Source organism: Felis catus, chromosome D4, assembly GCF_018350175.1.
Source record: "Felis catus isolate Fca126 chromosome D4, F.catus_Fca126_mat1.0, whole genome shotgun sequence".
NCBI lineage: Eukaryota > Metazoa > Chordata > Mammalia > Carnivora > Felidae > Felis > Felis catus.
The window spans coordinates 60,505,885-60,533,160 of NC_058380.1; the positions used below are offsets into that span (position 1 = coordinate 60,505,885).

General features: G+C 49.6%; 1 protein-coding gene and 1 long non-coding RNA gene across 3 annotated transcripts in view; one reads left to right on the top strand and one right to left on the bottom strand.

Annotated features, from left to right (window-relative positions):
* Nucleotides 1-3,482: 3,482 nt before the first annotated feature.
* Nucleotides 3,483-27,276, bottom strand: part of CORO2A (coronin 2A) — a 53,946-nt gene continuing 30,152 nt past the window's right edge. The window contains exons 3-12 of the mRNA XM_003995689.4: nucleotides 14,486-14,602; nucleotides 11,896-12,045; nucleotides 10,164-10,343; nucleotides 9,292-9,408; nucleotides 8,399-8,503; nucleotides 7,572-7,668; nucleotides 6,683-6,795; nucleotides 6,244-6,334; nucleotides 5,080-5,324; nucleotides 3,483-3,834 (exon numbers count right to left, since the gene is read on the bottom strand). Coding sequence (XP_003995738.2) covers nucleotides 3,703-3,834; nucleotides 5,080-5,324; nucleotides 6,244-6,334; nucleotides 6,683-6,795; nucleotides 7,572-7,668; nucleotides 8,399-8,503; nucleotides 9,292-9,408; nucleotides 10,164-10,343; nucleotides 11,896-12,045; nucleotides 14,486-14,602 — 1,347 coding nt within the window. The 3' untranslated portion in view covers nucleotides 3,483-3,702. The remainder of the gene's footprint in view (nucleotides 3,835-5,079; nucleotides 5,325-6,243; nucleotides 6,335-6,682; nucleotides 6,796-7,571; nucleotides 7,669-8,398; nucleotides 8,504-9,291; nucleotides 9,409-10,163; nucleotides 10,344-11,895; nucleotides 12,046-14,485; nucleotides 14,603-27,276) is intronic.
* LOC123381533 lies at nucleotides 7,664-11,838 on the top strand. Of its 2 annotated transcripts, none has more exons than XR_006588631.1 (2): nucleotides 7,664-9,169; nucleotides 10,329-11,838. It is a non-coding gene; the product is annotated as an uncharacterized LOC123381533 (long non-coding RNA). The 2 variants fall into 2 exon arrangements; XR_006588630.1 differs by having other exon boundaries at nucleotides 7,664-7,918.

The window sequence follows — 27,276 nt, forward strand, 5'->3', positions numbered from 1 at the left end:
TGGCTCAGTCGGTTGAGTGTCAGACTTTGGCTCAGGTCATGACCTCGCTGTCCATGAGTTCGAGACCCGCGTGGGGCTCTGTGCTGACAGCTCAGAGCCTGGAGCCTGTTTCAGATTCTGTGTCTCCCTCCCTCTCTGCCCCTCCCCTGCTCATGCTCTGTCTTTCTGTCAAAAATAAACATTAAAAAAAATAAGATGCTTATGTTCTGGGGGTCTAATGTATAGCATGGTGACTATAGTCCTGTATACTTGAAATTTGTTGAGAGTAGATCTCATGTTCTCACCACACACAAAAAATGGTAACTATGTGATATAACAGATGTGTTAATTAACTCGAATGTGGTAATCATTTCATAAGGTATACATATATTAAATCATCACGCTTGTACACCTTAAAAAATCACATGCAACCTAAATATATACAACTTGTCAATAAAATTGGAATATCTCAATAAAATTGGAAAAAAATTCTCATTTCCTATCCTTGCCTCTTAATACCCTTGATCCCTGCCCTGTCTGTACTCCACCCTTCACTTGTTTTCAGACCAGGGAATAGGCAGTTTTCTCTGTTTGGGATCTCTCTTTCCCAAATACCTTTTGCCCTGCTTGCTTCTATTTATCTTTCAGGGGTCTGCCGAAATATCACCTCCCCCAGGAAGCCTTCCTTGCTTCTCCTCCCAGAGCAGCCCACACTTTCCCTATCCTGGCCCTCCCCTTCCATCCAACCATGACTGAAAACTTCAGAGGGCAGGGACCAAGTCTGTTGTATCTGTTTCCCAGCCTGGTCTCTGGCCCAAACAAGGAGATACTTAATTGGTATTTGTGGAACCAATCAAGAAAAGGAAAGCTCCATGTATTAAAATATTTAGGCAGATGTTGTTTATTATTTTGTTACATTCTTGCCATTGCACGATTTCACATCTATTTTCACTTTCATTTCTTAATTTTTTTTACAAAGGTAAAAGGAATTTCAGAAACAACATTAAAACAATCAAACTATTTCAGGCACGGGTTCATATTAAAAGCATAGATCTATTTTTGACTTCCTTCTTCCCTCTATGATACAATCAGGAAGAATAATTATCGTAGAGCTAAGGTGGGTAGCCCTCAATGCTCATCTCCCAGTGCTGTCTTCGTTCTCAGAAAGTTCCTGAGTCAACAGGGGGCTCCCAGAGTATGGAGTAAAGAAATGAGTGCACATTCTACTTGCCCTGAGTGTGAGGGCCCGACCCTGCAGATGCTGGGCAAGTTCTACTTCATCAGTCAAGAATATAAACAAAAACAATTTTTAAAAAATGGCTTAAAAAAATATTTGATAAAAATTACCTATCCCTCTCCCTTGCTGTGAAATCACTTAAATTCATTTAAATAATCCTAGTTGTAAAAACAAAACAAAACAACCCAAAAACAGTTTTGTTCATGGATGCCTTCATATTGTTTTTAAGCATGAGGTCTGGGTCCCTGAGGGGTAGGGAGAGCTCGAGAAGGTTATGTGCAGAGGAGGCATTCGGGTCCCTCCCCGGGCTCAGCCCCACCTCCAGCTCTTTGCAGCCAGTGCCTGTGGGCACGATGCTTCTTCATTCTCTGACAAGGACATGGGGATAGTATCATTATTCTGACCACGGGAATTATTCTGGCCCATGTTAGAATTAGAGTTAGATGTGCCAGTGAGTGGAGGTGGGAGGGCTTTGTAAACTGTGAAGTGCCGGCCACAAATGAGGTGGGAGAGGTAACCCCATCCAGTGGAGCTCTGCTTCCCTGGCAGTGCCTGGGATTTGGCCTTCGGCGAGCCCCAGTGACTGAGTAAACGAGATAGGGAACGTGGGCATCTGGGGCGTGCAGTCAGGCAAAGGGACCAAGCCATGGCTAGGGGAGGGGGCACTCGGGCACAGAAACCTCATCGAGTTGCAGCCGGGGGGCCCAGAGAGATGTGGGATGATGCTTCCAACCCGGACTTAGAGGGTGGGGTTGGAGTCCCAGAGCCTATCTGGTGCTCCTGGTCCCCCTCTGTACCACACATAGGTACAGATGGGCTAACGCAGTGGGTCTCCAGCCTCAGAGTATTGCAGAATCACCTGGGAACTTCTAAAAACATACACAAAGCCAGGCCCTGCTCTGGGGATTCAGCTTCAGCTGGTCTAGGGCTGGGACGGGGCATCTGTATTTCTCGAACACTCTCAAGAGGACCCTAATGTACAGCTTGGGTTGAAACCTACCAGGCCAGGTGGGCTCCTGCAGTCCCCATCTTAGCTCCACGATCACCTTGTCCAGTGGGCAAAACCCATCATCTGCACCTGCTCGGTAAGGTTGGGGGCGGGGGGGCATTTGACTTCCAACGTTCCCCATCTCTAGCTGGGCTGCTGTACTGACCACCGAGAAAGAACCTTAGAGAAAAGGCTCAGAACACAGGTTCACAAAGGAGGGACACATAAAAACTCTCAGGCTGGCAGGGGACTTCAAGGCCATTTGGCCCTACTTCCTTACCTAATGCAGTCATCCCTCTCCAGAAGCCCGCATGAGTGGGTGGCCAGAGGCTCTGCTGGCATCCTGCCAAGTGTCGGGGCTTCCTACCTCTTGGACTGAAGCCTGCCTGTACCCTCCTGGAGCAGGCAGGCTCTGGGACCTGAGGGCTTTGGTGGTGGCAGTCAGTGGTCATAGGCACCACCCTGATGTCTGCTTCCCCACACGAGGGGTAGTGTCTGCCCACATTTGGCTGATTCTGGTTCAAGAGAGGACGGTTTTGGTCTCCTATCCGTGTTCTAGAACTGGGCCAAACCTTGACTTATTTCCCAGAGGTTAAACTCCCTCTGCCCTTTCACCAAGGTCTTGTGAGTTCCTATAGCAGACCCAGATCATCACCTTATATAGGTAGTTTTCCTCAGGTCAAGACCAAGGTTTCTTGTCTCAGGTGGCAGATCCTGTAGAGGGCAGCACATGCCAGGGTCCCCTAGTTCAGATGGAGAAATTGAGACCAGAGAGGGAGTAACTTGAAAGAGGTACAGAGCGAGTCAGGGGCACAGAAGAGGCCAGAACAAATGGATTTCTGCCCTGTGGGCTGAGGGCTGCTTCAGACTAGAAGCAGCAGAAAGACCGACCCAACAGACCGGAAGCTTGACCCAGCCCTGCCACGAACCCTCTGCAGACCCTGATCACTTGCCTCTCTCTGGGCCTCAGTTTCCCCACCTGTAAAATGAGGAAGTTGGGCCAGATCACAGTTTTTCAAACTTCTAAATGTTTTTTCAGAAGCAGAATTATGTATTCCATAGAAGCCAATATATAAATCAGAGAGAAGGGGAGCTGTGTGGTTGGAACGGGGTGGGGGGGAGCACAGCCCTCCTGCTTAGCCTTCCTCTCGTTCTATGGACCCCAGTTTGAAAATCTCCTAGGGCCTTCCAGCTCTAACTTTGTACAATGTTCTTTCTCTTGAGAAGTTACAGCTCATCGTGGACCCTTAAAAACAGAATTAACCAGAAGGCAAGATATCGTCTACAAAGAGTCAATTCAGACAGTGTTGTTTTGAGAAGGCAAATAGAAAAACGGCACCACGTCCCTCCCACTAGAATCTTCCAGAGACCGAGAGTTTCGTTTTCTGGTAAAAAATATAGAAATAGTGGTTGTTGTTGGGGGACTTGTGGTTTGGTTCTGGACCTCCCCATGGAGCCGAGTGGTGTCCCTGAGGGCGAGGAGGGCAGACATCTCCGCTCAGAACCTCTCTGAGCCCATCCGCAAGTTTTTGATCTCCAGTTCCAACTGTTTGGCCTGGACCTCGCGCTGGGTCACCAGCTCCCGGAGCCTCCGGATCTCCTCCTGTTGCCGATAAAACATCTGCAGCAGCTGGGAAAGTACAGAACAGAGAGAAATGTCACTCGGTGCCCCAGGATGGGAGGGGCCAGAACACCAGCAGGAAGGACAAAATGTTGCTCCCTTTTCACTCAGAAAGATGGAGGTGATTACCACGGCTGAGGCCTGAGGGAGCAACCATTGCACAGATCTTTTATAAAACCTTGTCTGGGATGCCTGGGTGGCTCAGTCAGTTAAGCGTTCGATCCACATGTTTGTGGTCATGATCCACAGTTTGTGGGTTTAAGCCCCGCGTCGGGCTCTGTGCTGACGGCTCAGAGCCTGGAGCCTGCTTTGGATTCTGTGTCTCCCTCTGTCTCGGCCCTTCCCCGGCTCACACTCTGTTTCTTTCTCTCTCTCAAAAATAAATACACATTAAAAAAAAAAAATTAAAAAGCCTTGTCTTTACCCAAGAAATGAAATTTTAAAAGACTTGATCTTTCAGACTTTTTTTTTTTTTTTGCATCCTTAGACCCCCTGTGGCACAGAGAAAAGGATACTTGGCCCTGAAGTCTGGAGATTGGACTTTTCACCACTGCTAAAATCGGTGGCCTCAGGCAAATTACTTACCCTCCCTGAGCTTCAATTTCCTCCTCTAGGAACTAGGGGGCCAGAAAACGAACCTCGGCATTAACATAGTTGCTGCGCTGTATAGAATACAACTGGACGTTGGGCGCCCCCCACCTAAGGATCTCCGGATGCCACTGGATGCTCATGACACCCCTCCGAGGGGGGTGTCAGCACTCCATTGTACCACTGTGGGGACTGAGGCTAAGAGAGACCCGGCCCCTGGGTCTGAGGTCCTACAGTCAGTACTTAGCAGAGCCAGGACCAGAATTCCGCTGTGAGATGCCAGTCCCTGTGTTTTCACCCACAACCTACTGACTCCCAGGGCTCTGGAGAGAATTCAGGGAGGTTATATACCACAGTGCCTACTGTAGGACCCAGCACACGGTAGGCACTTAACACAAGTTGACTCCGAACGCACAGAAAATCCTAGTGTCAGAACTGGAAAGGACTTTGATGCCAGATCAAACCCTCTGCATTTCATAGATGGTCTTCCACCATCATCTATATGCAAACCCACCATCTTGGCATACAGATGGCGCTCACTGCCTGTCTGCTGAATGAATTAACAAAGTGAGTTAAGTGGCCAGGCCAGGGCACACAGCTCGTTGTTTTTCTCACCCCTCATTTTCTCCCCCACTTCCAAGCACAGCCTCCACCCCTTGTTCACACCTCGTTCTCTGTCTTTGGTGGGGGACACTCGAAGACGTCAAAGCCGTTTGTGAGCCAGGTTTTCTTCTCTTCCAGCCTGTGTTCTGCTGCCCTCCTTGGCATCTTCCCCTCCGGCAGGGAGAAGGGCCTCTGGCCATCTTCTAAAACCAACTGTTTTGTCCGGTTGAGGGAGGGGGGTCTCTCTGGGAGCGGTGGCTGGGAGCTCAGCTGCTCGGAGCCTGGCCTTAGGGACACCAGGACCGGCCCTGGGAGGGAAGCAAAGGGCTGCATGAGGACTGAGTGTCCATGAGCAGATGCTGCCACACGCAGACACGCACAGTCACGTGATGGAAATGGAGCTCTGGCCACACGCAGACACCAGCCTGCACACCAGGGCACCAGGAGAGCACACACACACACACACACGCACACGTGTGATCATCTAGGTGATGCCCGGTTTGTAGGAGCAGCACAGTGCACACCCTGGAGCTGCCCCTAAACACCGTGAGTGCCTCCAGTGAAGCTCTGCCCTTGCTCTGTGGGGACAGTCCCACACGCATTGTGCTCTGCCGTCTACCAGTTCATGAATCCTCCCAGCAGCCCTGAGAAGCAGGGGAGGCAGGTATCACAGTCACAGAGGAGGCAACAGGCCCAGAGAGCAGCAGAGCAAGTGTTGCCCAAAGCGGAGAGACAGAAGGACAGGGACGTCCCAGTCATACAGGCAGCTGCTGGGGCAGGGCTAGGGACCACACACAGCCTCCCCTGGGCTGGCCCTCAGGTGGAGAGAACAGGGAGGGTGTCAGCACAGGGAAGGAGGGCCTGAGGTGGGGTGGGGCAGCTGCTGCCCAGAGGGTCTCTCAGGTCGAAGAGCAATGCACCCATGTGGATGGGAGGAAAGTCAGGGGCATCTGGCTGAGACTCTCCAGTCACTCTGCACAGCCTGGAGTTTCAAGAAGTTTTCCATGGAACAAAATTCCTTGATTTGGAAAAGAGTTTCCTGAGCCACTTGGGGCAACGCCTCCCTTCTCGGACCATCCTAGTCCCTGGGGACCAACTGTCGAGGACCACCTGTCCAGGGTTACGGGAGAATACAACTAGAGGCCAGACCCCGCTCAGCTACTTGGGGCCACTAGACATTCTATTTCCCCGCACGTTTGCGCCGGGCCTCTTCCCAGCCTCCCTCACCTTTATTCATCCCACAGAGCCACTCCTGGGCCGACAGAGAGGGCTGGGTTCCTGCCGTGGGTGGGTAGATGTCCTCTTGGTAAGACTCCGACTGCAGGAGAAGCCAGGACAGTGAGGGCTGGGATGGCAAAGGGGCCGCCCAGACGGGAGGGCCCTTAGGGAGCTGAGGTCCGGGCTTTCCCCACCTGTGAGTTGAGGAAACCAAGGCCCAGAGAGCAAAGGGGCATGGCCAAGGTCACACAGCAACTCAAGAGCAGAGATAGGGCAAGACTTAGGCAGCAACACTGCACTGACAATGAGGAAGGCCTTCCCCTTGAGGAGTGGCCCTCAGCCTCCCTGCTGTTGCCCCAGGGGCCTGGGCTCCAGGCTCCAGGTCCGGGGCCTGTTCTCTCCAGGGGGGGTTCCTGCCTCCCTCACAGATGGCTGCCACCACCCTTACCCGCCGGGGTACAATCATGGATACAGGCTCGATGAGGTTTTTGGTTGTAATCAGCTTATAGAAGCGGAAGATCTCGCAGGAGGACACGTCGAGACCTCTCTTTGGCATGACACCTGCGGGCAGATGGTCAAGGAGGGCTAAGAGGTTCTGGCTGGGCTGCGGTCACAGGGGCCCCGGTGTGAGTGGCAAAGCCAGGTCGCACACCCGGACGTGAGCAGAGAGTACCCTCCTCCCGCCACCGTTCCCTCTACAAACAGTTCATGAACGAATACCTACACGGTGCTGGGGAAATGAGACTCTGTCCTCACCTTCAGGGACTTCAGTGATTTTAGCTTGGCTTTTATAGGAAGCATGCTCTGCTCAAGGCCCTCCGTGACCACCCCCACAGCTTGGCCCCAGCTGCTCTGAACAGAGCTCTACCCCCGTTTTCTGATTAGTGTTAGCGTGGTCTCTTTCTCCTTCCCTCTGCACTCAATCTGTGTCTTCATGTTGAAGTGGATTTCTTATAGCCCACATATAGTCGCATCTTGTTTTGTTTTTTTGCAAACACACTTAAAAAGTAGGGGCTCTCCTCGGTCAGTCTTTCTTACATCCTGGCTACTGTTGTAACTGTTCTACCTCGGCCTACAACACCTTCATGCTCTCCCCATGCTGTGCTCTGTTCTCCCTTTGGCTCCTCAAGTATTGCCTCCTCTGAGAAGCCCCCCTTGACTTCCCGCTGCACGTTCCCGGAGGACCTCCTGTACACCTCCATCAGGCCTCCCGTAGAGTCAGTGTTGATCTATCATCTCCCCTCCCAGATGTGGGCCCCTCCAGGGCAGGCCCCTCCTCTGACTCGTTCCTGTCTCCCCAGGTCCCACGTGGCCTCAGTGCGCCACACCACACTCACCAATCCCCTTCTGGGGGTTGTAGGAGCGGTATTCCGTCAGGTAGTTCAGGTGAGGTTTGTCGGCACTCACTTCATAGTAGCGGATGTTTCCATCTCCCTGAGGAGCAGGAGGGTGCGCTCAGAGCCACTTCCCACCGGCCACTCCCGACCCCTGTCGCCACACAGGGGTGAGCTGGCAAAGCCTCTTCACACAAGAAAACACCAGGGGACTATCGCCAAGGCACTGGGGGGCCTCATTGTGACATCCCATCCCCCCAACCATGACCCAAAGCCCACCCATGCGCCTCCAAGGCAGAAGCTCGGTGGGGGAGCACAGGCACGAATCTCACTGCCAGCCTCACAGAAAGGTCAGAAGTGGCAGGCGCTGAGGCCATCAGGCGGGTCTTGGTGCCCTGGGGCACTTCTGGTTGTTGTTGTCATGATAACTGGGGACGGTGGAGGCTGCTCCTGGCATTGGCGGGTAGGAGCTGGGATGCCAAATGATGGTCCTACCTAATGAAGACCTGCTCCACCCCAAATTTGAAGATGCCCTTGTTGAGAAACACCGACTGGTCCCTCGTCATCTGGATCCAGAGCTGAAGAGGGACAAGCTTGGGGTGTCTGACCAAAGCCATGGCCCTAGGTGTTCCTGGGGAGCCGGGAAGGTGGGCCAGGTGCTGTGCTCACCAGAGGGCCAGAGTGTGCGGTACCTCCCGCCTGTCCCTGTCCCTGCCCTGCAGGCTGAGGGCGCCAGGCTGCTGTCTGGCTACGGGCAGGGCCGGGCTGGGGTAGTTCTGCTTCCTGCCTCAGCGGTGCAGGCGGCCACCTCCCTCCCAAGACAGGCTGACCTTCCCCACCACGTAGAGCATGCTGGTGTCTGCGTCGTAGAAGGGAAACAGCACGCCCGAGGAGCCGTCCAGGTCCTCCTCTGAGAGAGGCACGGAGAGGTTGTCCTGTAAGGGAAGGGAAGTCAGAAAGGCCTGTGGGTCGCTCCTGGGGAGGGTGGAGATGAGAATCTGTCAAGGGGCTCTGGATGTGTGTGTGTATATGTGTGTGTGTGTGTGTGTGTGTGTGTGTGTGTGTGTGTATGTGCGCGCGCACGAGAGAGAGAGAGAGAGAGAGAGAGAGAGAGAGAGAGAGACCACCCCTTTTCTTTTGCCGGCATTTTGCCTTTCACAGATCGCTTCTCACATGCCTGATCACACACCAGTCCTCCCCTGCTTGTTTTATGATTTGTTGTGAAAGATGATGGAGATATAGAGAGAGAAAGTGATTTGTCTAGTCTTTGAAACTCTAGCCAAGTGATCCTTCCAATCAATACTGCTTGGCCTGGCCCTCACCCTCACCCCCCTCAGCTGCTCCTTCTGCCCACATGCCTTGGTGTTTCCTTCCAAGCCCTTGCTCCAGCTGTTTCCTCTGCCCAGAAGGTCATCTCCTTTCTCTCCCCCCAGCCCCTGCCCTGTCCTGGTCCCAGAAGTGGCCACCTCCCTCCACCCCCTACACCACGGCCACTGTCTCCTTGAACGAGAAGATGCACAAGGTCTGGGCTCGCCCCACCAGCTGCTGGCATCTCCCTGTTATTCATCCCTGGGTCCTTCACACCAGGCAGGCTGTGCTAAGTAAGTGCTTGAGAAATGAGTAAGGGAATGAATGAATGAATGAATGCATGAATGAATGAAGCCAGCACTCAGCTGAAGGGTGATGGTGAGGGGCAGGGTGCAGGGTCGCACAGGAGACTCACCTGGTCCCACACGGCCATCTGACGGTGGTTCCACCGGGATGTGCCTGTGGACAGCAGCTTCTTCAGGTTCCCCAGAAACAGCACTTTGTTGGCCCGGTGCCCCTTGTAGCTGGCTTCCTGGACAGTATGTACAGTCAGGGACTCCCGGGCAGCAAGCAGCTAGGGTCTCTGGCTTCCCTGCCTTTGCTTGTGCTGTGGCAGGACCTGGAATGCCTTCCTTGTTCACTCCAGCTCTGCTTAGAGAATCTTTCCAGAGGGACCACCTCCAGGAAGCCTTCCAGAGACCCCCCCACTCCCACCCCATCCACACTGAGTCTCTCCTGTTATTTTTGGTGAGAGTTCTTTTTTTCTGAGCCAGGATAGAGGCAAACTTCTGCTCAGCTCCATGCTCTTTCTGAAAGATGACTGAGCACTCTATCACTGTATGCGAGGCATGGGGCTGGGCGGGCACTGTCATCTGGATTATCTCATTTAGTCCTCCAAGAGGAAGGACTAATGGTCCATTGTGTAGATAAGGAAACAGTGGCCCAGAGAATGGGAAGTGCTTGCCTAAGGTCACACAGTGGACAGACAGTCGTGTCATGCCTCTTGACAGAGCTAAGGCACATTGACAAGCTCTGGAGTTAGACCAGGGTCAAAGCTCAGCTTTCAGTGTGGGCACGTCACCTTACCTCTCTTCAGCCTCAGTTTTTTCATCTGAAGATTGGGGGTGACATCCGCTACCTCCCAGCCGGGAGGACAGAAGCTATAGCACATGTGAAGGCTTGGCCAGAATGCTGATGGCATTACCGCCCTGTTCTCTGAAGCCTCCCCCAGCCCCTCACCACTCCTTGCTCCTCTGTCCCCAAGCCCGATCCCAACCCAGCACACACCTGGAGGACGGCCCCTGCCCGGGGGTCGAGAATCCGAATCTTGCGGTCTTTACAGGTGGTGGCCAGCAGGCTGCCACTGGGGTTGAAGGACATGGAAAGGATCACGTCTTGGTGGCAGCAAATTGTCCTCACGGGGTTATTGATTACAGACTCCGTTGTGTCCAGGTTCCAGACCATCACCTGTACGGCAATGAGCTGGCTCTGAGCACAGTGTTGCCCCGCCCCTGGCTCCCACAGTCGCGAGCCCGCCAGGCTGCAGTGAAACATGGTATCCCCAGGAGGGAAGACACAGATGGCAGTCTGGCCAAGAAGCCTTGGGTGGGAGGATGGATCTGCCGGCTGAAGCTGCCACGTGGCAAAAGGGGAAGCCGGGAGTCAGGCTGTCTGGTGGTGAAAAGAAAACACCATCTGCTTTGGAGCAACAAAACATCCATGGCTGGAGGACCGCAGGGGATGAGCTAGACCAGGGGGTTTCAAACAGTTATTAGTAGCAGTTTCCACCTCACACAGATAAACAGGACTGCCATGTTTAGCTGCATAGGTTGTGCACTGCACAGCTCCAGGGCAATCCATTCTCATAGCCCATGGTATGAATTGCACCCCCTGGAGCTGTGTGCAGAATAATGTGCACAATCATCGCAGCACCCTGCACACTCACCCTACATAAACAGAAAAAAGAGCACTTCTGATCAGGAGGGAAGAGACCCTGGGGCACCTGGGTGGCTCAGTCAGTTAACTGTCCGACTTCGGCTCAGGTCATGATCTCCGTGGTTCGTGGGTTTGAGCCCCGCATCAGGCACTGTGCTGACAGCTCAGAGCCTGGAGCCTGCTTCGGATTCTGTGTCTCCCTCTCTCTCTGCCCCTCCCCTGCTTGCTGTCTGTCTCTCTGTCTCAAAAATAAAAATAAACATTAAAAAATTTAAAGAAAACAAGAAGGGAAGAGGCCCTGCCAGCCACTCCTATCCCACCCTTTCTTCATCACAGAAGCCCCCGAAGTGCCTCTGTGAAGCCCCATGTCGTGAAGGGATGAGTTTAAAAGCCATGACTATGGTCACACCAACTCCATTTGCGTACAGATAGAGAAACTGAGGCCTAGAGAAGACAAGGGACTTTCCCAGTTCATACTGCAAGGCAGAAACTTAGTTGGAATAGAATCTAGGGCTCCTATCCTGTGAATTTTCCCAATCCACAGGCCCACAGACTTCCAGCTTGGCCGTCAACGGGGCAATGGGAAGCTTCTCTGGCCAGGGCCCAGCCCAACCCATCCCCTCCGGGCAGATTAATGGGTTGAACAGTGTACTCCCCACCCCCCCAAACCCCAAATTCAGGTCCACCTGGAGCCTCAGAATGTGACTTTATTAGGAAACAGGATCTTTGCAGATGTAATTAATTATGATAAGGTCATACCAGATTAGCATGGGCCCTACAACCAATGACTGGTGTCATTATAAAAAGAGCAAAGGACACACAGAAACACAGAGAAGGCCATGTAAAGCTGGAGGCAGGCTGAAGTGATACAGCTCCAGGCCAAGGAATGTGTGGAGCCACCAGAAGTCCCAAGAGGCATGGGAGGATTCTTCCCTAAGATCTTAGGACAGAGCGTGGCCCTCCTGATGCCTTGATATCAGATTTCTGGTCTCCAGAACAATGTAAAAATAAAGTTCTGTTGTCTTAAGCTGCCCAGTTTGGTCATCTGTTAGGGTGGCCCCAGAAACTGCGTGCGTGGACCCACCTTGTAGTCATAGCCAGAGCTGAAGAGGATGTTGGCGGCCGTGGGGTGCCATTCCACCAGGCCCACCCTGCGGGCATGGCCCATCAGCTCCTTCCTGAAGACTGTGAGGTTCTTCGTCAGCAGCTGCGTGGGGATGTCCCAGATCTTAATCTTTCAGGGGAGACACAGCCGGTGGGGGAGTGTTGTTAGTGAGGGTCACCTTGGCACCCCAGCCACCCTAAGCCACAGAGCTGGCAGTGCCCAGCAGAAGGGCCAGGGGAGTGCTCTCTGTATCCATCTCAAAGACAGAGGCTTTGCCAAGGTCTTCCAGCCCAAACAGGGGCTGACATTGCCAGAGCTGAGCCCAGACCTCCAGATCTCCCTCTTGGTAATCCTTGCCGTCCTAATGACCTGAGTTGTGGGGAGCTGGGTGGGCCATAGGCCTGACTCCCAGGCTGGATGTCAGAGCAAATCCGACTCTCAGCCTAGAATATCTCTCAGAGTACACTGGTCTACCCCTTCCTTGTCCCAAAGGCGTAGGCTAGGAGGAAGGTTCAAATGCCAGGAGGAGGAGTTTGTGCTATATTGTCAGGGCACTAGGGAGCCAGTGCAGTCTCTGGAGCAGGATAGGGTAGGGAGAAGCTCTTTCCTTTGGAGTGCCCCCCTTGGATGGCCTGGAAGAGGAAAGATGAAGGGTCAGAAGGCCAGGCTGCAGGGGGTCACAGCCTGTATTCCACAGTAAGGGCCCGGGAGGAGGGGCTGGGGCCTCCTTCCAGAGCAGTGTTGTTGAGGATGGAAGGGGCTTCCTTGGTAGAAAGTAAGCTCCCGGTTACGGAGGGGATGGCCAGTAACCTGATATTCTTTGTTGTCCTTTGGGGTTCTCAGGCCCCTATGTGATTGTATGTCCCTTTTCCCTCAGAGATACCCAGGGTTTTCAGGTAGATTTTGTTTTCGATTCAACAAATATTTATTTCCTGGTCATCTGGATTTAAAACCAGGAAGGCAGCCCCATGAGGCGAGTGCCAGGGGCTCTAGACGACGAGTTGGGTGAATCCTATTACTGCACAGAACTGGCCCCTGCTGGAGGACGGACTTCGGGCAGACCTGCGTGGGAGGGGCAGAGACCACCCCCCAGACTCCTCAGAGCTACAGGGTCATCCCTACCCCACAGGGTGGGGACAGGGAGGAGACAGCTGAACACTCTACATGGGAGGGCCTGAGGTTAGGCACTGCCACCCCTGATACTTGTGTGCACTCTTCCTGCCCCCGGGGGGCATCTGGGAAGGAACTGGTGGCAGGAGATGAGAAGAGCTAGGAATTTCATGAAGATCTTGTAGGGAGTCTTCAAAGCAGGCCTGAAAAGGCAAGTATTTCAGGACTCAGAGTCAGAGTCAAGGGACAGAGTCAGATATTCAACATCCCACCATTGGAGGCAAAGCCAATTCTCACAGGGCCTGACTGCCCCTTCAGTGAAACCATCCTGGCAGATACTGTCCTTTACGCTCCTCGGCAACCCCTATATGCGACTGGCACAAATCTGAGAATTTTCCACTTGCTTCTCCTGATGAACTGGTCTGTTTCCTTTTAATCAGACAGTAAGGCTTCTGCAATACATTTTATTTCCCTTTTTGCCTTGACTGCCAGGCAGCTCTGAGTTAAACCTGGAACTCTACGCTTGCAACCCTTCAAAACCAACATTCTGAGTATTATTTCCTCACTTCCTCCATCTGTGGCTGCTGCCACTTAGGGAAGTGGCATAGCTCAGTGAAAACATACTGGGCTCTAGAATCAAGCCTCAGCCTGAAGACTTGCTCAAACTGTGTGACTTTGGACAAACTGCTTCACCTCTCAGATCCTCAGTTTCTCCATAAAAAAAAAAATCCTACCTCGTGGGGCTGCCAGGAAGACCGATTGAAATGGTACGTGTAGTTGAGAGTCAGGAACACAATGGGCACAAAATAAACTGTCACTGTGCCCTTCATCCTTATTTTAATCATCTGATCATATCTGTGTCTTTTGTTTTAAGCCATACTCACGGCATTTTTGAAGTGGGAACAGAAGAAATTCTAAATAAGTAACACTGAACATTGTGGGTAGCAGGGATTATGACCCTGATCCAGAACAGGGGCTCAAAAAAGTTGGTGGGGCTAAAGCTTTTGGGAAAGTTGTGGTGCCCATATTCATCTAAGGATCCCACTCTTATCCTTTTAAAGCTCCCCTCCCCACTGTCTGTGAGATTGTCACAATATTTTCTGACTGCAATAAAAAATGCTCCTTAAAGCATTTTATAGTTCCCCCAAAAGATGGGCTTTTCCACTGGAATAGGAGTCTCTTTGGATCTTCATTAGCTGCTTGGGGGCTATTATGTCCATTCTATAAGTGGGGGGAACTAAGTCCCAGATAGGAGGCCTAAAGGTGTGGTGCTCCAAGTCCCAGAGCCCAGAACTTCTCCCACTCAATCTCACTAAGCCCCTCCCCACACAGTGACCTCACCTCATGAAGGATCAGTGGGTCAGGAGCATCAGAGCCAAGTACAGACACTATTCCATCTCCCTGTGCCCCAATCCCACTCATTTTGGGAAAGGGAACCGCCTTATGTGCTGATACTCACTGTGGTATCTTCAGAACAGGAGGCGATCTCAAAATCATTAAAAGGATTCCACTTGATGTCTAAGACGTTCCCTTTGTGCCCGCAGACCTTTGGGTAGTGGGGGTCCAACTTTCCTGTCTGCAAAACAGTGCCCAGGAGTGTTGGAGAGAAGAGGGTACTAATTCCACTTAAGCATCTGGTCAGTCGGGCAGTCAGCAATCACTGAGTAGACCGGAAAATGTAAGGGACAGAACGGAGTGTGAATCTAGGCACCACCACTATTCTCTGTGTGATGCTGGGGGAGTCACATCACTTGTCCGAGCTTCGGCGCTGTCCTCAGTATGTTCATAAGGTTCGTGTTGAGTATCATAGATGAGGTATGGAAAGGGTCTAGCACAGTGCCTAGCACGTAGTAGGTGCTCAGTAAAAGGATATTTCCCTTCACACACTGCTGATGGGAACGAAAAAATGGGGCAGCCACTTTGGAAAACAGTCTGGCAGTTCCTTAAAGGGTTAGACATAGAGTTACCATGTGACCTAGCGATTCCACTCCTAGGTATATCCCCATGAAAAATGAAAACACAAGCCTACGAAGAACCTGAACACCGATGTTTGTAGCAGCATTATTCATGATAGCCAAAAGGTGGAAACAACCCAAATGTCAATCAGTGGATGAATGGCTATGCAAAATGTAGTATATCATACGATGGAGTATTACTTCAGCCAAAGAGGGAATGTAGAACTGACACACACTGAAACATGGATGAACCCTGGAAAGATGCTGAGGGAAAGAAGTCAGACGTAAAAAGTCACACGTTGCATGATTCCACATAAATGATGGACCAGATGTGGTTTCATCGTTCGAGCACATTGATACATCTTCTGGTACCCAGTATTCAGAACCCTGAAAAATCCAGAGCAGGTAAATCCATAGAGACTGAGAGCAGATTAGTGGTTGCCCAGGACCCGGGGGGTGGGGGTGGGGGTGGGGGGGAGGGGGCAATAAGGAGTGACTGCTAATGGGTGTGGAGTTTCTTTGTGAGGTGATGAAATTGTTATGAAATCAGACAGTGGTGATGTTTGCACAACCATGTGACTACCTTACAACCCCACTGAATCATACATCTTATTTTTTAATTTTTTTAAATTTGTATTTTATTATTGATACTTCAATTTCCTATTCATTTATTTGTTTATTTAGAGAGAGAGAGAGAGAGAGAGAGAGAGAGAGAGAGGGAGAATGCACGAGTGGGAGAGAGGGGCAGAGGGAGAGAGAGAGAATCTTAAGCAGGCTCTGTGCTCAGAAAGCCTGATGCAGGGCTCAATCCTATGACCCTGGGATCCTGACCTGAGCCAAAATCAAGAGTCCAACGCCCAACAAATGAGCCACTGAGGTGCTCCTGAATTGTATACTTTATTTTATTAAAAAATTTTTTTTAATGTTTATTTATTTTTGAGAGAGAGAGAGAGAGAGAGCACAAGCAGGGCAGGGGCAGGGGCAGAGAGAGAGAGAGAAAGGGACAGAGGATCTGAAGCAGGCTCTGTGCTGACAGGGACTCGAACTGATGAACCGTGAGATCATGACCTGAGCCGAAATCAGGTGCTTAACTGACTGAGCCACCCAGGTGCCCCTGAACTGTACATTTTAAAGTGGTGAGGGATGCCTGGGTGGCTTGGTCAATTGAGCATCTGACTCTTGGTTACAGCTCAGGTCATGATCTCACAGTTTGTGAGACTGAACACTGAGCCCCGTGTTGGGCTCTGTGCTGACAGCGTGGAGCCTGTTTGGGATTCTCGCTCTCCCTTTCTCTCTGGCCCTTTCCTGCTTGTGCACACACAGGTGCGCCCTCTCTCAAAATAAATAAATAAACTTAAAAAAAAAAGGTGAATTTTATGGAATGTGAATTATACTTCAATTAAAAAGAAAAAAAAAAGCATTTTCTTCCCTTTCCACTTTGCCTGCTGAGAATCGCTGTCTGGGCACTGGGGGGGACACAGGTCCCAAGCTGAGACTTCTTGACCCGCACACGGACCTGGGTTTCCTGGGCCATGGCACAAGCGTGTCGGTTCAGTTACAGAAACCTGGAGCTGGCAGCGACCGGCACACTCATGTCACACATCATATATGTCACACATCACATCGCACAGCTCGGCAGAACAGGCCCCAGGCCCTCTGCCTGCCAAAGCAGGCTTCGTCCACATCCACCATCCAACTTCAGATGCCGAAACACCACCCCCGCCCCCACCAGAAAGCTCTGCAGTCCAGTTTTCCATTTCCGAGGTAGAGACAGCTGAGAAGAAAAATGGCCTACATCCATTCATTCAGCAAATCTACATGACATATGTAGGGACAGGCCCCATGTGAGGGGCTGGGGAGCACAGGATGTACTATTTGACCCCGCAGGATCAATGCTCTCAGGATCTTTACAAAAGGTCTTTCAAGAACAGAGTGGGCTCAAGGAACACCCACCGCCTCTCCTAACCTCACCTCCCCAACTCTGTAGAAACCACTGAGACCCTGCCTAGTTGAGATCCAGCAAAGATGCAGAAGCATCTCGGACCTGGCTTAGTAAGACTGCAGCTGCTATGGGAAAAGACACAGGGCTTCTGGGTCACTCTGGCAAACTAGCAAACACAGACACTGAGACCCTGGCTCATGGAGGCTTTATGCATGCATCTTAGTAGTTCTGCAAACAGAGGTAGTGGTCCTGGGCTCCCCTTCAGACATACTCTGCCCAATTCAGCTCTTACCTCTCGGGAAAGGGTATTAGACACCTCACCCTTGACTGGATCCCATACTGGAGGGGGAGCTCTATACAGGACATTATTTGATAAATTGGAACATGAAAGGTAGATTAAAGTATTGTTACAATGTTAAACTTTGTGAAGTTGATGACGTGATATGGTTATATAAGAGAATATTCGTACTTTTAGGAAACACTCAAGTATTTAGGGGTAAAGGTCAAAGGTATAGGTAATGTATCCTCGAATGGTTAGGAAAAGAAAATTATACCCTCATATATACATTCAGACAGAGAAAAGCAAAGAACTTGGACATGTGTCATTTGTTAGTGATGTGTGAGTTCCATTTGGGCTTCTCAACAAGAAGAGGGGTGCACGCCCCCTGCTCCTGGGGCCAGTGTCCTGGAGGGAGAACGTGCCCCTATAGGCCCTGCCCAGGTCTTGACAGGACCACCGCTCCGGCCAGCGACCTCTTGCCTCGCCTCCAGGCCATTCTGCCCGCTGTTGTCGGTGAGCTTTCAAAAATTAAAATCTGATCGTGTCCTGCACCTGCTCAAATTTTGCAAGCCCCTTTTTCCTCATGTGTAAAATGTGAATAATAATCTCTTCCTTACAGGGCTGTTATGAGGGTAAAATGAAATATTGTGCGTGAAAAGCCGAACAGTGGTGCCCTAGAGTAAGTGCTTAAAAAAGAGGAGGGGCGCATGGGTGGCGCAGACGGTTGAGCGTCCGACTTCAGCCAGGTCACGATCTCGCGGTCCGGGAGTTCGAGCCCCGCGTCGGGCTCTGGGCTGATGATGGCTCAGAGCCTGGAGCCTGTTTCCGATTCTGTGTCTCCCTCTCTCTCTGCCCCTCCCCCGTTCATGCTCTGTCTCTCTCTGTCCCAAAAATAAATAAACGTTGGAAAAATAAAATAAAATAAAATAAAAAAGAGGAGCTGTTATTATGTGTATACATGTGTGTATGCATACCCACGTGTGTATAAAAAATGAGGGAAAAAAGACTGGAAGGAAAGGCACCAAAATGTTATTCATGGTTATTTGTAGACAGTGGGATAAATGGTAGTTTTATCATCTGTGTTTCTTTTTTTTAAATTTTTGCAAACTTTCTATAAAACAGTGTGGATTTTGCAATAAACAAAAGACGTTTGTTAACACAAAACTCTAAACTTTCTGAAAAGATGGGTCCTTCTAGGATCGGCCAAAAATGTGTTATAAAACTGAAAATCTTTTTTTTTTTTTTAAGTTTATTTATTTATTTTGAGAGAGAAAGAGCGAGAAGCAGGTGAGGGGCAGAGAGAGAGGGAGATAGAATTCCAAGCAGGATCAGTGCTGTTAAGGGAGAAGCCCAATGTGGGGCTCAAACTCACAAATCATGAGATCACCACCTGAGCCGAGATCAAGAGTCAGACGCTCAACCGACTGAGCCACCCAGACACCCCTAAAACTGCAGATCTTGAAGGGCTCTCAGAGACCAGGACCGGTAAAAACCCTTCGAACTCTCTTACCTGCCCCCATGGCAGGCATCACTAATGGATTATAGCTCTCTCGCTGGCCCCAAACTGGAGGGACTTGCTCAGGGTCACAGAGAATGTGGAGGGCAGAGTGGGGCTGCAGCCCAGGGCTCTGGCTCCCAGGTGTATCTGTGTTGTACTTGCTGTGCTTGAGGGCTCTCAGCCCTCTTTGAGTCAGTGTCCTGCCCCACTTGTGCACACAGCCTTTCCTCCTCTTAGCTCATTTCCTGGGTCAAAGGGCATGAACAATGCTTGGTCTTTCGTTATGGCACACCCAGTTGCTCTCTGGCCCAGAGCCCTGCCACAATTTTGTCCTGAAGGTTTCTGGGAAGAGCTGATCGTCAGGCTGGCCTTGGCTGACAGGAGGCAAGCTGCCCAGGAGCTCCATTCAGACCACTGTGGAGGCTCAGCTGAGCCTCAGACTCAGGAGGTGCTTGGGGGGCCAGGCATGGCTCAGATGGGGCAGTGCTCCTCCCAGGCCTCCCAAAGCAGAGACCCCAGCCCCAGACAACTTCTCTTCCTTCTCAGAGAACAAGGGATGGCTCATTCTCCCCTGGGGCCAGAAGGTTGCTCTGCCTAACAGGGTTTTATGCTGAGGTCTGACATTAATGGACATTATTAGCCAGCCTGATGGGCTATTGACTGAGCTGCTAAAAGCCCTGTCATGACAGGGACATTTAGAATCAGGAGGCCACTTCTGCCTTTCAGTCCACTAGTCCAGCAGTCAGCCAGGGCCAGGCCTCTGATTTATGGAGGACGCAGCTCTAAATCAGGGGAGGTACACCCGCCCTCCTCGCAGACTGCAGGGAACCCTGGCTTGGGTGCAGAAGCTGGCTGCTCAGCCCGGAGAGACGCCACTTCCAAGTCTCGATGGGGCTGCCCTGAGTAGATGGAACTGTGGTACCCGGAAGGCTGAGCTAGGCAGGTAGAGGACACTGGGGCAGGCAGACCTCAGCTGCTGGGATGGGACAGCGGTGCGGCCGTCCCCACAACACCCAGCACTCAACAGGGTGCGGCCATTCCCACAACAGTGTCACGACTTCCAGGAACCCTTCCAACAGTCCAGGGTGGACATGGGAGGCAGGGGTGGTAGGCACGAGTAGAGGTGGAGGTAGGCTGCATAGTGTAGAAGAGGTTAGGCAGGCACGCTGACTCAGGCTTCCTGGGTTTGAGTCCCTGCTATGGCACTTAACAACCGTGTGACCCTGGGCAAGAGACCTCAACTGTCTGTGCCTCAGTTTCCTCATCTACAAAATGTCAACAGTAGTAGGACTTCGCAGGGTGCGAGTGATTACATGAGCTCATACAAGTAAAGCACTTTAAGACAGTGCCTGGTACATGGTAGGCTTTCAGTAAATTCACCAGCGTAAGTTTGTCAGAGCTAATCACAGTGACCCAGTTTTACTGTCACTCAAAATGCTTCAGGGGCCCAAGGATGTGCTCAGTGTGAGTCCCAACTGTTCCACAGGGGACTCCCATCTCTCCCTGCACAACTGATGGGTGACTGAGCCAGGGTGCCGTCCGTGAATAAAGTGATGTCTAGATCGTATTCCAATGAGTGAACTTGAACGAGAACATTCTCACGCCTGTAAGGAATAGGGCTGTAAATGTTGTTCTTTAGAAACCATAATTTAGGGGGCCATTTATGAGCCAGGCCCATGCTTCGTGCTTCGCTCACATTATTTGATTTAGCTCCCAACCACCCCGGGGAGAATCGCCATTTAAGGTGCAGCAGTCAGGGAGCAGAGAGGTTGACAGTCATGTGCTAAGGGCCACGGAGCCAGTCTGCAGCAGAGCCCTGAGAACTGGGAATCTTTCCTCTCGCTCCCTGCTCTGCCGTTTGCCCCCCTCTCCCTGTAGTTACCATTGGCATTGGGCACGACTCTCACTGAGGACCTCCCTGGAACTGAAGAGACTTTCAAAAACAAAACAAAACAAACGAAACAGGAAGCAGCATGTCATACTAGCCCACCCCCTACATTTCTAGAAAGAGAATCTGAGTGTGGAGGGAACAGATGTGTTCCACGGAAGGTTGGAGGTTCAACATGTTGGCTGGGACAGAGACAGAAGCCTGATGAGGAAGGCAGGATTCATCTGCAGGCAATGGGGAGCTCTGGGAGGGGACCGAGCAGGGGAGTGACAGGGTCAGACACAAGCTTGAGAACAGTGGGGCCTCTACTGGCACAGCAGCGAGGCGCCCCTCCCCTTCTCCCGGGCACCACAGTGTCAGTCTGACTCCTCTGATCTGGTCCACTCCCAGGGCCCATCCCCAGGGTTCTGCCTGCCCTTGTTTTCAGTTCTCCCCACCTACCACACCTCATGGCAAAGTCCACCCTGCACACCCCCAGGGGTGGCTTTGATGCAGGCCAGGCCCCAGGCTCAGGAGCCCAACCTGGCCTGTCCCCAGGCTCTGGGCGGGCCTGTCTCCACACCTTCCTGTTCGCTGAGCACAGCCCTTGTTGCCCAGGCTGCCAGAGTCTCTCTCCAAACAGTCTTGCCCTGGGTCACAGTGAGAGGAAGGAGCCTGCCTGCAGAATCACCCAGTACCTGGGGCTGCCTAGTCCATCTGAGAATACATTCTAGGACGCTGTGGCGAGGTCAGGCACCTTCCGATACTTATGCTCCTGTATACACTCCATTAAATAATTAGCTAGTTTGTACCTCTGTTCCTTCTCATGGCTCTAGTTTACTGACACCTTTCTGTGCCTGGCTGGGATGTCATCCCTGGTATCTGACCAGCATCCCATATAAACCAGAGCCCAAGCTGAGAAGCAGCACATAGACGAATTAAGCAAGAACAGGGCCCTGTGGCCACATCCAGGTCTGGGCCACATTCCAGTCCTTACCCTCAGGGTTCAGGGTCCTTGGGGAAGTCATCTCCCTGAGCCTCGGCATCCTCATCTGTACAATGGGGCAATACTTCCTACAGAAGGAGTTAAGGAAGGGATTGGCATAAGCACCGTCCTTGGTCACCACGTGAAAAAGGGCCCTACAGGCCTGTCTGTCTGGAAGTGCTGCGTCAAAGGCCCAGCATGCGTGTCCTCTCCCACTCTCCTCTGGTCCTACTCGAGCAGGCTGCCTGTGGTTACCTAAGAAAATATCAACCGAATGCAATGCGTGGATCTTTCTGGACCCTGATTCAAAGCAACCAAACACAAAGAGGCATTTATAAGGCAATCAGGGACGTATCCACATGCACTGGGAATAAGGTGACACAGAAGATATTGTCAATGCTGCAATCCTGGCCCTGCACTTATGTCAGAAAATGTCTCTAGGTTTTAGAATTGCATGCTGAAATTTATAGGGGTAAAATGACAAAATGTCTAGGATTTGTTTTAAAATACCTCAGGGGGGAAAAAAAACATGGACGAAGCAAGATGAGCAAAGTCTTTAAAATTCTAGAATCTGGGTAAGAAGAGTCATACTATTGTTTTTATCTACTCTTGTGTTTGAAATTCTTTCATAATTACAAAAAGAACTAGATTAGAGACTAGCGACTGAAAATGTAGTTTCTAAACCAGCAGCGTCAGCATCACCTGGGAGTATGGATGTCAGAATTGATGCATAAAAATACAGGATGCCCAGGGATATTTAAATTTCAGATAAATGACAAAAAAGTTTTCAGTATAAGTATGCTCTGTGCAATATTTCATTTGTACTAAAAAATAGCTTGGCAGTTTCTTACAAACCCAAACATGTAAAGCTACTTGAGGACCTAGTGACTGCACTCGTGGGCATTTACCCAGAGAAACGGAGACTTATCTTCATACAGAAATCTATATATGCCTAAAGCCCCAAATTGGAAACAATCTCGGTGGCTTTCAATGGGTGTCTGGTTAAACAAATGGCCCGCACCCACACCACAGAACATTACTCAGCAATGGAAAAGAGTGAGCAATTGATCGATGCAACAACCTGGATGGATTTCCAGGAAATTACTCTGAGTGACCAAAGCTAAGCCCAAAAGGTTACATACCGTATGGTTCCATCTATGTGACATTCTTAAAATGGCCCAAGGATACAGAAAACATGAATAGACACTTCTCTAAAGAAGACATCCGGATGGCCAACAGGCACATGAAAAGATGCTCTACGTCGCTCCTCATCAGGGAAATACAAATCAAAACCACACTCAGATATCACCTCACGCCAGTCAGAGTGGCCAAAATGAACAAATCAGGAGACTATAGATGCTGGAGAGGATGTGGAGAAACGGGAACCCTCTTGCACTGTTGGTGGGAATGCAAATTGGTGCAGCCGCTCTGGAAAGCAGTGTGGAGGTTCCTCAGAAAATTAAAAATAGACCTACCCTATGACCCAGCAATAGCACTGCTAGGAATTTATCCAAGGGATACAGGAGTACTGATGCATAGGGGCACTTGTACCCCAATGTTTATAGCAGCATTCTCAACAGTAGCCAAATTATGGAAAGAGCCTAAATGTCCATCAACTGATGAATGGATAAAGAAATTGTGGTTTATATACACAATGGAATACTACTTGGCAATGAGAAAGAGACACAATGGAATACACAATGGAATTATTATATACACATTATATACACAATGGAATACTACTTGGCAATGAGAAATATGGCCTTTTGTAGCAACGTGGATGGAACTGGAGAGTGTGATGCTAAGTGAAATAAGCCATACAGAGAAAGACAGATACCGTATGTTTTCACTCTTATGTGGATCCTGAGAAACTTAACAGAAGACCATGGGGAGGGGAAGGAAGAAAAAAAAAAGTTAGAGAGGGAGGGAGTCAAACCATAAGAGATTTAAAAACTGAGAATAAACTGAGGGTTGATGGGGGGTGGGAGGGAGGAGAGGGTGGGTGATGGGCATTGAGGAGGGCACCTGTTGGGATGAGCACTGGGTGTTGTATGGAAACCAATTTGAGAATAAATTTCATATTATAAATACATACATACAAACATACATAAAATGGCCCAAGGATAGAAACAGAGAACATGAACTTCTGATTTCGGCTCAGGCCATGATCTCACCATTCGTGAGTTTGAGCCCTGCGTCGGGCTCTGTGCTGACAGCTTGGAGCCTGGACCCTACTTTGGATTCTGTGTCTCCCTCCTTTCTCTGCCCCTCGCCTGCTCACACTCTTTCTCTCTCAAAAATAAATAAACATTAAAAAAAAAAAAAAAGAAATCAGAGAACAGATTAGTGGTTGTCAGGGGTTATAGAGAGAGTGGGGGTGGAGGGAAGTGGCTAGAGCAACAGTAGGGATCTTTGTGGTGGTGGCAATGTTCTGTATCTAGACTGTACCTATGTCAATATCTTGGTTTTGATATTGTACTCTAGTCTTGCAAGATGTTACCTTTGGGGGAAACTGGGTAAAGGGTTCACAGAATCTCTATGTTATTCTTAAAACTGCATGTGGAATCTACAATGATCGCAAAACAAAAAAGTTTAATCAAAAAGAAAAAAAATAAGCAAAAAAAAGTTATTCGGTGTTTATTTGAAATTCAAGTTTTGGGGCCCCTGGGTGGCTCAGTCAGTTAAGCAGCTGACTCTTGATTTCAGCTCAGGTCGTGAGATCGAGGCCTGTGTGGGGTTCTGCACTGGGCACATAGCCTGCTTGAGATTCTCTCTCTCCCTCTCCCTCTGCCCCTCCCCCACTCGTGCAAGGGTACACACGCGCTCGCTCTTTCTCCCTCTCTCTGTCTCTAAAAAAAGAAAGAGAGAGAGAGATTCAAGTTTAACTGGGCATTCTGTGTTTTATCTGGCAACTCTGCAGCTTGTTGGAACGCAAATTCCGCAGCCCCACTTCTGACCCGTGGAATCAGAGTCTGTGTTGTGACACTCAGGTGTGAGCTCTGATTAGTGGCTTCCACCTCCTGTTGTGCTTGGATTCCTAGGAGTCTGTGATAAAAAGCAATTAACATGTGTCCTTGGGCTATTTACGCTATTTCAAAAAGGCCAAAAGGAATCACACATTTTACCCAGGATCAGGCTGTACAGGACAAGTGGGTTTCAACGCTCCAGTGGCTTCTCACTGGACTCAGAATAGGCAGACTCCTGCCCTGGCCTCCAAGGCCTTCACAGTCCTAATGCTGCTCCCCTCTCTGACCTTACCTCCCATTGCTCTTGCCCCTGTGACACTGTGCCAGTTTGTGTCTCAAACACACCAAAGCCAGAGCCCACACCAAACCCATTTCCACCCCAGGGCCTTTGCACTTGCTATTCACTCTGCCTGAATACCCCACTTCTAGAGTTTCAGGTGGCTCTCTGCTCAAATGATGCCTCCCCAGAAAGACCTTCTCTGATCATCCTATCTTTCTAAACCAGGTCCACCCTCCCCACCCAGGTAACACTCCAACACATCATACCAACTTATTTTCTTAAATCAGTTGTTAGTACCTGCTTATACTCAGTAGTTCACTGAGTTAGAAATTTAGTTCTGGGGGTGCGTGGTTCAGTTAGTTAAGCATCTGACTCTTGATTTTGGCTCAGGTCATGATCTCATGGTTTGTGGGTTTGAGTCCCATGTCGGGCTCTGTGATGACAAGTGCGGAGCCTGCTGGGGATTCTTTCTCTTTGGGGATTCTCTCTCTCTGCCCCTCCCCCACTAGCATGCTCACCCTCTCTGTCTCTGTCTCTCTCAAAAATAAATAAACATTAAAAAAAGAAACAGACATTTCTGAAAAAGACCGAGTAATAAAAATCTGAAAAACACATTAATATAGAGTCTGTTTAGTGGATAGAATCTTAAAAAAAAAAAACTTTTTTCAATGTTTATTTATTTTTGAGAGACAGAGAGAGACAGAGTATGAGTGGGGAAGGGGCATAGAGAGAGGGAGACACAGAATCCAAAGCAGGCTCCAGGCTCTGAGCTGTCAGCACAGAGCCTGACATGGGGCTTGAACTCACAAGCCACAAGATCACGACCTGAATGGGAGCTGGATACTTAACCAACTGAGCCACCCAGGTGCCCCTGGATAGAGCCTTTTAAAAGCACCCAGAGCTTGAGAAAAACAAGTGGTTAAATGGGTCATCCCTAGGAGACCTTTGAGCTCTGACCTTTAAGTCTTTCCATAAATCCCATTTTATACTTGTCCCTCCCCAGCACGAAAAATTTCAGCTCTAGAATACAGTTCACACTTCTCATCCTGGCATTCAAGGCCCTTCTAATCTGGCCCCATCCACGTCCCCAGGGTACTTCCCTTCCTCCCCTTCAACACAGACTGTTCATTTGTTCTGGCCAGACTGTTCTCTGCATTATTATCTGGTCACTCCATGTACAGTCCCACCTCTATGCCTTTGCTGATGCCATTCCTTTTGCCAACGACACCCTCCCTATTTATTTAGATGAACAATCATTGGGTAATTTGTTCAATCAATGAAAATTTATGAGCACCAACTGCATGCCCAACATGTGATACTTAGGTCAACACAGTAGCCATTCTCTGCTCCCCCCATTCTAAGTGCATTAGGAGGTACTAGCAGAAGAACACAAATAACTCTAATTCAAAGTAATCAGGGTGTGGTATCCTAAGAAAGGAATATGCTGTAGACTACATCCAAAAAAGAAGAATGCCTTGGAGATTTGGGAGAGGGAGAAAGAGAGGCCATTCATGAACATGGTATACATTTCCATTTATTTAGGTGATCTTTAATACTAGTTTTTCAATAATGCTCTGTATTTTCCTCCTTTTGTTTGTTCATTCCTATATATCCAATCTTCTTTTATTGCACTGCAAATGTTTACATATTGTAAGTGTTCTTAGTATATAAAAATGCAATTCATTTTTGTATTCTGATTTTTTTGTATCCAGCCACCTTCCAAAAACCCTTATTATTTTTCTAATAATTTGACCATATATTCTTTTGGGTTTCTATGTAGGCAATCATACCTATAAAGAAGAGTGATTTTATGTCTTCCATTTCAATCCTTCTACCTTAACTTATTTTTCAGCTTTACTGTGCAGGCCAGGACCTTTACCTCACTGCTGATTTTAAAGGGATGTTTCTAACATTCCATCTTTATGAATGTCTGCATCATATTAACAAAGAGATCAAATATCACTGATATCACCAATAATGGGACAAACTGACAACGTGTGTCACAAGACATATGAACTGAGGATTCAACACCATTTGTTTAATATTCTTACCCAAAATGTATAATATAAATCTAATCATGAGAAAACAATTTCAAAAATCCAAATTTTAAAATGTTCTACAAAATAGCTGTCCTTTACCTGCTTAAAAATGTTAGTATCATGAAATGAAGTAGACTAAGACACACGACAACAAAATACAATGAATGGTCCTGAGTTGGAGGACCAGACCCCAACTGGTCCAGACATCAAATTTCTATACATACACATATGGAGAGAAAGATATAAAAGAGATAAAAAGTAACCCTGGCAGAATGTTAGCAACGGGTGAATCTAAATAAAAGGTTTTTAAAAATTCTGTTTATGTTAGTGAAATGCTCTTTTCCCGATGTGCTAAGAATTTATATCATGAATGGGTACTGAGCTTTACCAAATGATTTTTCTGCATTTATGGAGATGACTGTAGGGCTTTCTCCCTTC